Source organism: Mus musculus, chromosome 2 (genome assembly GCF_000001635.26).
Source record: "Mus musculus strain C57BL/6J chromosome 2, GRCm38.p6 C57BL/6J".
Taxonomy (NCBI): Eukaryota; Metazoa; Chordata; class Mammalia; order Rodentia; family Muridae; genus Mus; species Mus musculus.
In genome coordinates, this window is record NC_000068.7 from 158,121,449 (window position 1) to 158,133,761 (window position 12,313).

At 52.1% G+C, this 12,313-nt stretch overlaps 1 protein-coding gene across 1 annotated transcript in view; it reads right to left on the minus strand.

Moving 5' to 3' along the window:
* Tgm2 (transglutaminase 2, C polypeptide) overlaps positions 1-12,313 on the minus strand; it is a 29,988-nt gene that overhangs the window by 5,044 nt on the left and 12,631 nt on the right. Inside the window, exons 5-10 of the mRNA NM_009373.3 lie at positions 10,981-11,109; positions 9,883-10,060; positions 7,875-8,010; positions 7,191-7,294; positions 5,664-5,906; positions 2,673-2,942 (exon numbers count right to left, since the gene is read on the minus strand). Of these exons, the coding sequence (NP_033399.1) occupies positions 2,673-2,942; positions 5,664-5,906; positions 7,191-7,294; positions 7,875-8,010; positions 9,883-10,060; positions 10,981-11,109 (1,060 nt within the window). The remainder of the gene's footprint in view (positions 1-2,672; positions 2,943-5,663; positions 5,907-7,190; positions 7,295-7,874; positions 8,011-9,882; positions 10,061-10,980; positions 11,110-12,313) is intronic.

Here is a 12,313-nt window from a genome sequence, read left to right on the forward strand (position 1 = left end):
ACTCTGCCCCACCACCTGGGGACTGCTGCTCAGGTTATCTGCAGGACTGACAAAACTGGGGGGACAGTGGCCTGCCCATCGTTGGCTACGGCAGCTTGTGGCACAGCCATTAGAAAGCTGGGCCTTCCAGCTTCATCAGAGTCAGAGAGAGCTGCCCCTGCCCCATGATGCCTCTGTGAGGACTAAAGGCTGCACTGACCAGCCCCACCCTGGGGGCAAATAGAAAGAGGAAACACTGGACACTAGGAGGGTGTGGCCCTGGCTGCTGGCTTTGCCAGGCCAGGCCAGGCCAGGCCAGGTCCTGGAGAGCCACTCGGCGTTCACAGATCAGTCACCAGGCCTTGGCTTTGGGCCAAATGCTGGCTGGGAGGAGAAACTGAATGTGGTCAGCCTCGGTCTTCCCTTGGACATTATGCCCTGTTCTAGACGCGTCCCTCGTCCCTCGGGATGGTCACTGAGCCACACTGGTGGCTGAGGGAGGAGAGAGAGAGAGAGAGAGAGAGAGAGAGAGAGAGAGAGAGAGAGAGCGAGCTCGGGGTGGAGGAAGGGGAGTGCATTTGGACTCCATTCAGCTGCCCTGGGCCTGGCTTCCTGTCCATTAGCACATGGAAGTCCCCAGATCATATCATCAAAGAGCAAGACACACAGCAATTCTACCAAAGGGGAAAAGAATGGGTCTCAGGTTGACCTTGGCTCTGGAAGCCCCAAGAAGCCATGTTGGACTAGCTGTGCTTTCCAGCCAGAGCCCGGCACACAGAGCCCCTGGCCTGTCCTCCCTGCTTCCTGTGCCATCCCTCATGAATTCCTGGCAGGCAGAGCACTGTTGACTGAACTGAGGGCCTGGCTGGAGCTTCCGCAGCGCAATGCAGGTGCTCTGATGGTATCTGTAAGGCAGAGGTGACTCCATGGCTGGGAGCAAGGCACCTGGTATTTAGGGCTTGTCCCACGTTTATGTTGAAGCACATTGCTTTCACCGGGATAGTTCATAAAACGCTCAAGTGAGTGGTCTCAGCTGGAGGACCGGCCTGTGTACAAATGGGGGTTTGTGGCCTGTATGGAAAACTACAACTGTGTTGTCCAGGGCAACAGCAGCAGGTGGTAGCAACCAGAATAGAGACATCCAGGCTTCCCCATTTACCCATGGTGAGAACCCCTGCCTCTTATTCTTGGGATCCAGACACAGATGATGAGTTGGATCTTTCCATCAGGTGGTAGAGATGCCCTGAGCTGACACTGAGTGACCTGAGTGACCATGTATCATCACAGTGGTAAAGAAAGACCCAGCCTCTGTTTTCCTGGATCTCACATGTAAGCAGACTGCACCAGGCACAGTGACTCCACATCTGCTCTAAGCTATCTCCAGAGCTGTCCATCAGGTGAGCAGGCTGCTGCCTCATGTGATGGGCACAGTCACCTCGATGGCCTGCGTACTGTGCACTGTGAAGGCAGTGGAGGCAAAAGCCACGTGAGTCCAGCTGCCTCTGGAATGCATCTTGCATTGTCAGTGCTGGGACCCAGGCCAGGGGCTAAGGTGATTTGCCAGGCCCATGAGCGAAGAGTCTAGAGGCCCTGAGAAGGTCTGTCTATTCAGAAAATCTGAGCTATGCCAGAGCTGGGTGGAGGGCCTGGGAGTGGAAGCACGGACAGTACCAGCTTGGGCCTTCTCCTTGTCCAGGAAGGTCACACTGACAGTACTGAGTGTTGACAGTACAGAAGTACACACAGTCCTCACTGACTGATGCTGACCCCCGTGAGCCCAATGGACAAGGGCTCGGTGGTAGTGGGGTGGCTTCAGCCAGTGGCCAGGATGAGTGGTGCTCACACTAGGTCCTATGGAGCTGGACTGTGTCCTGGCTCTCTGCTACCTCAGTGTGTGGCCTCAGGGCCCAGAACAACTTTAGGGGAACACTGAGGAGAGAACTGACTAATGACAGAGAGCAACAAGGACTGAGAGAGCCAGCAAACTCATGGGAAGATGCCATGAAACAAGACAGGCCCTCACTTCCTAGCTGCACAACTCTGATGGGAAAGTGACTTGACTACCCTGTGCCTCTGTCTCCACATCTGGAAAATGGGTGCAGTGATAGACTCTACACCCAACTCCCAACACACACACACCTTTTTTTCCTCTTTTTTTTTTTTTTCTTTTTGAGACAGGGTCTTACTATATAGCCTAAGCTGGCTTCAAATTTCTCAATCTTCCTGTCTCAAATGTCCTGCCCTCGCCCCTAAGAACTGGGATTACAGGTGTGGTCTATTAGACCAGCTCCCACTTCTCTCAGCTTTAAAATTAAGCATGCCAGGAGACTGGAGAGACAACTCTGCCAGTACAGGGCTTGTCTTATAAGCATAAGAATGCATATCCCATAGAACACAAAAATCCAGGCTTGTAATGGTGGCGCTGGGAGATGGGGGCAGCCAGATCTCTGGGACTAGATGTCCAGGCTAGTCTGAAGAGTTCTAGGCAACAAGAGACCCTGTCATATGTAAAAAAAAAAAAAAAAAAAAAAAAAAAAAGGTGGATTGTACCTAAGGGGTGACACTTATGGTTGCCTACACACACACACACACACACACACACACGGCTTGGCCCTGGTGATGCCAGGCAAGAGAGTCTGGAAGGTGAGAAGCACACATGAAACACTGGATGTACTGGGCAGGTGGAGCCTTACCAGAGTAGGGATCCAGGGTCAGGTTGATGTCCTCAGTGCCACACTCGGGCCCCAGCACCCCGTTGTAGCTGACAGTGCGGGCACAGAGCAGGAGACGACACTCTCGAGTCTCCGAGGTGTCGTTGCCGATGTGGGCAAACACGTCGAAGTCGTTGCCCATGCTCATACTGTCCCCCACTCGGATGCGCATGGCCACCCCTGTCTCCTCTTTCTCTGCCAGTTTGTTCAGGTGGTTGGCCTTGGTGAAGACTTCCCTCTCCTCGGGTGACCCTGTGCAGTAGAGAAGAGAACTCTGATCGTGCCGGCAACAAGGCTCGATGGGCGAGTGTTGGGATGGAGTAAGCTGGCTTTTCAGAGTCCTGGTGACTCAGAGACACCCCAAGGGAACCTTCTCCATGCCTCTGTGTAGGAGGAGGAAGGTGCATACTACCCTCACAGATGAACTCCTGTAGAACCCTCAAGATGCAGCCTTAAGTGACCCCTGCCCCAAGAAAACCTTTCCTACCTGTCCCGCCTTGGTGGTTTTCTGTTTACGTGTCTACCTCAAACCCCAGAAGCTCAAGAGTCAAGGTTCCATTTTATTTCTCTGTGACACACGCAGACCTGAACGACTGGCACATATGAAGCAGGGACACGATGATTCGTTTGTACGGGGACGGCTCTGCCTGACTGCCCTTCCCTCGACTTTCTAACGTTGAGGTCTCCCAAGGAAACAGTCTTTTCTTTCTGCCTTCCGTCCACCTTTCTCCTGTGTACCCAAACTCTTTCCTCCAAGTGTCATTAAGTTCCCATCTGGTTTTGTTTGTTTTGTTTTTCGAGACAGGGTTTCTCTGTATAGCCCTGGCTGTCCTGGAACTCATTCTGTAGACCAGGCTGGCCTCGAAGTCAGAAATCTGCCTGCCTCTGCCTCCCAAGTACTAGGACTAAAGGTGTGCGTCACCATGCCCGGCTCCCATCTGGTTTTTTAAAAGACCTATTTATTTTATGTGTGTGTTTACCCGAATATATGTATGTGTACTGTGTGCATGCCTGTGCCCACGGAGGCCAGGAGAAGGAGTCAGATCCCATGAAACTGGAGTTACCAACAGTTGTGAGCCACAGTGGGTGCTGGCACTTTGTAGGTGCTGGGAACCAAACCATGGTTCTCTGTAAGAGCAGCAAGCACTCTTAGATGCTGCGACATCCCTTCTGCCTTATCTGTCTTTCTATCGATCAACCCATCATCCCTGAACTTTTGGAAGGCCAGACAAAGCACGCTTTCTTCTGTCTATTCCTTTTCAACTAGAGAGTGTCCAGACAGTTCTAACTCCCGAGTAACCCTGGGGTTGTTGGCTAGGCCAGGGCAAGGACTGCAATCTCTTGGTCACCTCTGTAAGGATAATGGAAGCTGCCACACAGTGAGACTTGAGAAACCTCTTACTGAGTGGACTGGTGGATGCGCCCCATCAGTCTTGCAGTCTTTTCCTTAACTGATTCACCATTGTGAGAGAAAGATGCTGGCCTCTGGGTGAGACTTAATCTGTTATTATCTGCTTTCCACGAGTGTGGCCCCTCTAGCACATGTGTACTGTAACAAAGGTCCATGTATAGTTACAGGTCCTGCCCCTAACATTCCCCATTAGTAATGTAACACATGACATGCACGTTATCAAATTTTCCATCAAGACATCGTTCCTATACAGCAGCCATGTGCTCTCCGGGTTGGCTGAGAGTCAAATCGATGAAAACGCAAGGCTTACATAGCAGGGTGACAAGGACGGGGTCATGGCTCTGTCAGGGCCAGATATACAAGTACAAGGGCCCAACTTCAGATCTCAAATGCCCATGTAAAAGCCAGTCGTGATAGTGCATGTGTGTAACAGGGCTGGCCAGACAGGTTAGCCAGCTGGTGAACTCTGGGCTCAGAGAGAGCCTCTGACTCAAAGAATAAGGTGAGGGTGGAGAGAAGCTCAGAGGTTAAGAGGACTTTCTGTTCTCCATGGGGACTTAGTTCAATTCCCAGCACACACATCAGTCAACCCATAACTGTCCGTAACTCCAGTTCAGGGGCTCCAGCACTCTCTTCTGGACTCCATGGGCACACACACACATACACACATGAGAGTAAAAAAAATAAAGTAAGTCTTTTTAAAGAATGGACAGCAATAGAGGAAGAGACTAACATCACCTCTGGCCTCCAAAGGCATGCACATGTCCAAATGCAAACACACATACACCACACACACCCCTCCAGATCCAACTAGATAGATAGATAGATAGATAGATAGATAGATAGATAGATAGATAGATAGACAGACAGATAGACAGATAGACAGATAGACAGACAGACAGACAGACAGACAGACAGACAGACGGATAGACGGATAGACGGATAGACAGATAGACAGATAGACAGATAGACAGATAGACAGATAGACAGATAGACAGATAGACAGATAGACAGATAGACAGACAGATAGATAGATAGATAGACAGATAGATAGATAGAAGACTTCACTGTGTTAATATTGAACACATGATTCTCCTGTCTTAGCTCCCCAAGTAGCTGGGATTACAGGCATGTACCCCTGTGTCAGCTCAGACAGAATCTTTTTGTGGAACAATAGTCTAAACAAATCACCCTTTACTAGTGTACCCCAATGTCTGCATCTGCTTTTGAGGAGTTTCTTTTCTTCTTCTTCTTCTTTTTCTTTTTTCTTTTGGTTTTTTGAGACAGGGTTTCTCTGAGTAGCCCTGGCTGTCCTGGAACTCATTCTGTAGACCAGGCTGGCCTCAAACTCAGAAATTCGCCTACTTCTGCCTCCCAAGTGCTGGGATTAAAGGCATGCGCCACCACTGCCCAGCATGAGTTTCTTAAGCTACAACATAACCCTTGGGTCACTGACACACATAGGTTGCCAAGTGTAATGCATACACAAGCTGGATAGGCTGGCACAACTAGGTGCTTATCTGTAAGGCTCCATTAAAGGCTCCGAGGGCACAGGTACCTACCCTCTGGGTACTTGTAGGTATGGGTGATGTCCTCCCGGTCATCACGGCCCACACTCTTAGTGCTGATCTTCTGCCCCACGACCAAGGAACGGTTGATGGATTTGAGCACAGACCCATCTTCCTGCCGGATCCAGTCCACCACATCAGCGTTGACCTCGGCAAACACGAAGGGTGCATCATACTTGGTACTCAGGTCTCCCTCCTTGATGGCTCGCACTGAGACTGGGCCACAACAGTATGTCCCTGTTTGGGGTAAAAGGGAAAGATGAGCAGAGCCACACAGGGTGTGATACCAGACCCCTCCAGGATTGGACCACAGGCATGAAAGCCCTCAGATCAGATAACGCTTTAACCAGAGAAGCCATTCCCAGAAGGCACGTGGGATGAGGGTTCAGGGCACAGAGTCCAGAACTGGATATGGGCACTCAAGTCTAAGTTTAGCCTTCCATTAGCTGCATGACTTTGGGGCAAGTCAGTCACTTCACCAAGCTACCTTTTACTGTGGGGTTATATCTGCAAATTTCTCTGTATAAAGCTCCCTGGCCTTTGAAAAGTCCAACAGAAATATACCCTAAGGCGTCTTAAGAACACCAGGAGGCCAGATCCCACTTCCACCAACTGAGCATGTCGAGCAGAAATCAATGCCCGCCACAGCCTGGCCTCAGCCAGTACTGAATTTGAGATCTGGGTTTTTGAAGGTAAAACTGCCTGCCCACACCTACAGTGTTGGGGGCTGGAGATGGGTGGAGATATTCTGGCACATCCTGAGATGGGACATGGAAACTGAAGTCACAGGCGTGTCACACTGGGATACGGACAAAGTTACAAAGAGGCCGCCTAACACTGACACTCGTCACCAACTCCACAGTCCCTGCCCCGCTTCCAACAGAACCCAAGAGTCCAGTGACTTTAGATGAATGAAGATGACATCTTGAACATACTGTGCTCTGGCAGCTTGTCCTCGGATGACAAGGTGACAGAGCATAGGAGCACTTACAGCTGCCACCAGTAAGAACCAGAGACATTTCCATCTCTGTAGCTGTCCCAGATAGGAGGAGCTGTCACGTAGACTGTTCCCAGCACTAGAACTTGCCCCACAAAGGAGCAAGTGTTACTATGTCATAAGGGTATTTCTCTAGAACTTTCTATAACTTCAATGCTTCTTGTATCCCTATCTGTGCATTTAATTTAATTTAATTTTGCGAGGGAGGGGAGAGGATGTCCTTGTGCTTTCTCAGACCTTGCCTTGGTGCTGTCTGTCTGTCTGTCTGCCTGTCTGTCTGTCTGTCTCTCTGACACATATAGACATCGCATTTGGAATTGCTGGAAGCAGAGAGTAGGTGACAATGCTATTTTGGGAGAGGGTGGAGAGATGCTTTTTCTTTGGGCTTGCTCACATCTTTCCTAAAGAAGTACTCTACGAACACACAAACCAAGAGCTGCCACTCCATTGCTGGCCTCCTCTGGGCATCTCAGCCCCACCCTGCTGCAGCTTCGAGACCCCTAGGGAGCGCAGTTCCTGCCTACCTTCGCTCTTCTCCTGTGGTGTGGGGTCAATGGCCTGCCACCCCTCATAGCCCGGCTGTAGGTCTGGCCTGGTCATCCAGGACTCCACCCAGCAGTGGAAGTTCCTAATAGAGGACAGAGGCAAAACACAGGGTTTTTTTTTTTTTTTCTGTCATTTTCCACAAATCCTATCACCATAGGAGACCAGGAAATCCTGAGCCCACCTCTCTGGCCTCCCTTGGAGCAGTGTCAGTAGCAGCCTCTTTAGTGGGGACGCTGAGCCCTTTGGCACCTCCAGGTCTCGTTGGCTAACCTCTCTATTCCTCAGTTCTGGCTACGTTCCTGCCCTCAGGCCCTGCCTGGTCCAGGGCCCCTCTCTACCCACCTGAACCCTGCCAACCCCAGCTCCCTGCTCCAGCCCTGGTCTATGGGATTGGCTCAATCCTTTCCCACTGGGAAGCTGAGAGTAGTCCCAAAAGCCAGCCAGAACCCCAACTCACACTGCAGACTCCCACCTCCCTCCCAGTTCCTCCTGCCATCCCTTCTGCCTGTGGTGAGCTTCCCACCTCTCTGTCTCCACCCTGCTTTCTCCAGCCCAGTTCCTCTGCCTGTTCCTGCTCAGCAGTCGAGGCCCAGTTCAACCAGGGCTCATTCCAAGAGGCTTCTGGTTTCCCCTCCCCCCAGGCCTCCCTTGGGGCCCCTCACCAGATCATCTCGCTCTTGTTGCTCTCCAGCTCCCCGAACTCATTTCGGAAGTACTCGATGAGCAGGTTGCTGTTCTGGTCGTGGGCGGAGTTGTAGTTGGTCACCACTCTGGTAGGGATGCCGAGGCACCGCAGCACTGGGGGTCAGAGATGAAAAGGAGTCCACACTGTTGCTGAGCTGCCCTGCCCAGGCCTCCACAGGCTCTTTCACACCCCAGGGGACGATGGGCCTACTGACTGGGTGGGAGGTTATGTAGCTGCCACTCTTGGCCTGCAATGATGCCTATCTGGCTGGTCACCCTGTGCCCACTGTGGTCCTTTCTCGTCATCTTCAGTGGCCCCCATAGCACCATGGTCCCCATGGACATCTAAGGGAGACTCTGCTGTGGCCCCTGATTTCTGATCCGCTTGACCACTTCATTCTGGTCACACTGACCACACAGCACCTCTCTAGCCTGCAGGCCCCTGGAGCAAAGGGCAGGTGCATAGCAAGGCGCTGAGCGCCCTGGGAAGACTACAAGCTCAGTACAAGGAGGAGGGCAGGAATCATGAGTGCCTCCAGCGCATTTGTTTTTGAGGCGGGGTCTTATGTAACCCCGTCAGCCCAGCTCTGTAGTCAAGGATGGTCTTGAACAATTTGATTTCTTTTTAGCTTCTGTTGTCCTCCCTGCCTCCAGTTCTGAGACCTCGGGCAGACACTCTAAGGCCCATTTCTGTGGTGGTGGTGGTGGTGGTGGTGGTGGTGGTGGTGGTGGTGGTGGTAGTGGTAGTGGTAGTGGTGGAGCTCAAACCCAGGACCATGTATAAGCTAGACCATCACTCTACCAACCCAACTGTAGCCTCCTGCTCTTCTGTTTCTTGTTTCTATGCAAGACCCTTGGGCCCACTAAGCATGCAGGGAAACCCTGAGACACACACACTCAGCCCTTACCATAAATGGGATAGACTCTTAGGGTGGGGGGAAAAAAGAAAGTAAGTATCTAAAAAGATGAAACCAGACAAAAAAGTCCAGAGTACATGCCAGTCATGGGACTCCCGCCTTTTTCTTTTTCTTTTGATTGGCTTTGAATCTTTGAAGCGGGAGGGGAATGTGGCCTTTGCCCTTTGTCCTACATTGGCCTGTGAAAGAGCTTCCCAGATGGCCTTGGCTTCTAGCCAGGAGATGCAGGAGGTGCCTGGAGGGGGAGGGGTGGCAGTGACCTGCTACCTCTTGCCTGGTTCCTGCAGCCACTGCTGAAGCTGGTGTAAGCCCTTCTCCTTCTGCCACAGGCAGCTGGCCTCCGGCTACAGAGAGGAGGCTCCGTGTTGCCTGTTTGCTGTTCTCAGGACAGTCCTGAGAAACTTTATCAGCACTGCCTAAGGATAAGGGGCTTTCCCAGAGCAGTACATACCTGGTTCAGGGCCAGACTGTGCCCTGAACCAGCCATTTGACCTTGGGCAAGTCACTTCACCTCTTGGAGCTTCCATTTCCCATTGAGGAAGAGGAGCCAATAATAGCAGCTTGCTAGAATGTGGTGATTCAGAGGAAGGCATGAGTGAGGGCAGGCTCATCTGCCTAGTGCCCAGAGTCGTGCTGGGAGTTACCATGGGGCAGCCAGCATGTCACATGCCCTCCAAGGCAAACCTCAGTGTGGCTGATTGCTGCGGAGTGCCAGGCACTGAGAAAATGCCCATGGAGCAACCAAGATGCCCTGGAACACTTGATGCCCTGAGACCCCAGCCCAAGCCATTCTTGGCCAGAGACTACGCTCAGTGGCATTGTCCCAGGTCTCAGGGCTCCCTGTGATCAGTTTATCACTGCTGCCTCTATTTCTCAGATGCAGAAACTGAGGCATGAAGATACTGTCCCAAGTCCACCCAGAGACTGGAAATGGACTGAACATTGCTTTCTAGTCTCCAGGACACACGATATCCCACCGGCAGAAACAATATTGGAATCCTGTCTCCCTGTGTCCCCATGGGCCTACTGCATGCTGAGATTGGTCCCAGACTGCCCAGCTGCAGCTCACCTGTGCAGGCCACCGCTGCAAACACCCAGCACTGCCCGTACTTCACTTGCTGACAGCCGTGTTCCTTCCAGCGCCGCAGAATGTCCACACTGCCAATCCAGGCCATGGGACTGATACCATCCCCATAGTTGTTGTCCCAGCGGCCCAGAAGCACACCCTGGTCATCATTGCAGTTGACCTGTAATCAACAGAGCATCATGGGAAACAGAGCCTATCGTGTGGATCAGAAGGAGTACCTACGGCAAGGGATCAAAGTCAGGCCATGCCAGGATGAAGGATTGTAGACACAGCGTGTTGTAGTGCAACAGATGGAATGTCAGGGATAACTGGGGGTACAGCCAAGGGCTCAGGAGACAGAGGAAGACAGTCTCCTAGCAGAGCCAATTGCTGAGAATTCGATTCAGGGGCTGAACCTGCCCTGTGAATCCAGGGTCACTCCCAAGTGGCATGGAGTGATTTGAGTTTCACAAACACCCACACTGGCCCCACGCATCTCTGAAACACTCACTGCTTCCAGAATAGAATCCAAATTCTGGTCTTCAGCTCATAAGGCCTGTGTGCTCCAGTCCGGCCCCGTCTGTCCACTCAGCTCCTTTTGAACCCACCCACTCCCCTTCTTTACTCTATTTCAGTTTCTCCCCAGGGTATCATCCCTTCCTCCCAGTCATCTCTGGGGACCACCCCTGAGGGAGGACCCTCAGCCCCTCCCTGTGATGGGACCCTGTGCTCAGACACTCACAGATCCTGCTCCCACGGCACGTGCATCCTGATTCATGGTTAAACACTCATTCCTCATGTTTATTTCCACCAGAGTCTGTCTCCTCTTATCCCCCCACTAGAAGAGAGCTTTATGGGTTTGGGGACTGCATGGGATTTAGACACAGCTCTACCCTAGCGCCCAGGATGTTAGTGGCTGTCGGTCAGTATTTGCTGGGTGAAAGCTTGAATGAATAGCCCTGAGAACCTCATTTGTGTAGAGCTGTCTAAATTGCTTCTGCTGAGGCCTACTCCTGACCTGAGTCCTCGTCATTCCCAGCACAGGGCACATGGCCTCATTGTCCCAGAAGGGAGAGGTCTATCAGGGTCCCCTGTACTCACCATGGCGCTCACCACGCGGCCCACATAGATGGGACTGCTGCGGCGTGAGCAGTCCCGACTACGGTTCTTCAGGAACTTGGGGTTCATATCCAAGAGCATCAGGCAGGTATCCAGGATTCCATCCTCGAACTGTGTCCAAGCAAACAACAGAACAGGAAGCTGGAGTACCGGCCTCTTCAGGAAGCTGTCCTATACCCCCACAGCTGCAGGAACCCCACTCTGTCTTGCTAATAAGTGGGAATCCAGCTGGTTCTGGACACCCCTAGGATGCCAGCTGCTGAAGGCCTAGGAGGGACAGTGTGACATCTGGGGGACATAAGTATGAGGAGGGGAGGGTCATGCCCACCTGGCATCTAAGGATCTCCTTCCTGCCTTTGCTCTTCTTGGTCTTGTGATGCTATTCCTGACAAAGCCTTGTCCCAGCATGTCCTTGCATGCTACATACAGAACAGCCCTCTGGCACTTGCTGTGGCTCCCCACTGCCATCAGCCTGATGCTCAGAGGTATTTACAACCAGGATGTTTCCCATCACACCCCTTAGGGTTCTTTTACCCGCAGATCCCTTCTCAGGCACCATATAAACTTGACAACTGTGAGCTCTTCCCACAGAGCTAGCCTCTGCTATGAGAAACGCTTACTTGTTTTACAAAGCCCAGTTCAAAGGTTTCCAACTCCCAGAAGCCTTTCTGACCACTGTGGACAGCGAGGTTTCCTCTTTTTTTTTTTAAGTCTTTGCAAAGGAGAACCTTGAAGGTCCCATGGCAGGGGTGTAACCCTATTTCTCAGTGCAAAGCCCTGGGAGCTGAGGTTGCCTTGCGGTGAGGTTTATACGTCACGGAGACATGGCTCATCTCCCTCCCACAGCCAGACTGCTGCCTGTGCTGACTGGGGAGGGATCTTTGCTGTTGTGATCCCTCCTAAGGAAGCTGTGGTCAGCATGACACTGACACATACAGGAGGACTTCCCTACACCCAAGAAGGATTTCCCGGGTCTGAACTGATCTAGAGGCTGCAGGAAGACAGTTTAAGATGGGCTCCTCCCCAGGAGACCCCGACACACCAGGGGCTGGCGACATGTTTTCTCTACAGGATCAAGAGGTTTCCTGGGAGGGTGGTTAATGGAGAAAATGAGACCTGGGGTTTGCAGAACCAACCCTGCCTGGGAACTGGAAACAACAGCCCAGATAGTAGCCAACCATCTGCGTCCAGCCCGGACTTCACGGCCTTGCCCAGGCTGGTCTCCGTTTGTAAGGGACCCGTGTCCTGATGATGGTTGTTACTTTCAGCCATGTAGGTGTTAGGCTTGTTTCTTACTGAGCAGTGGCTGATACAA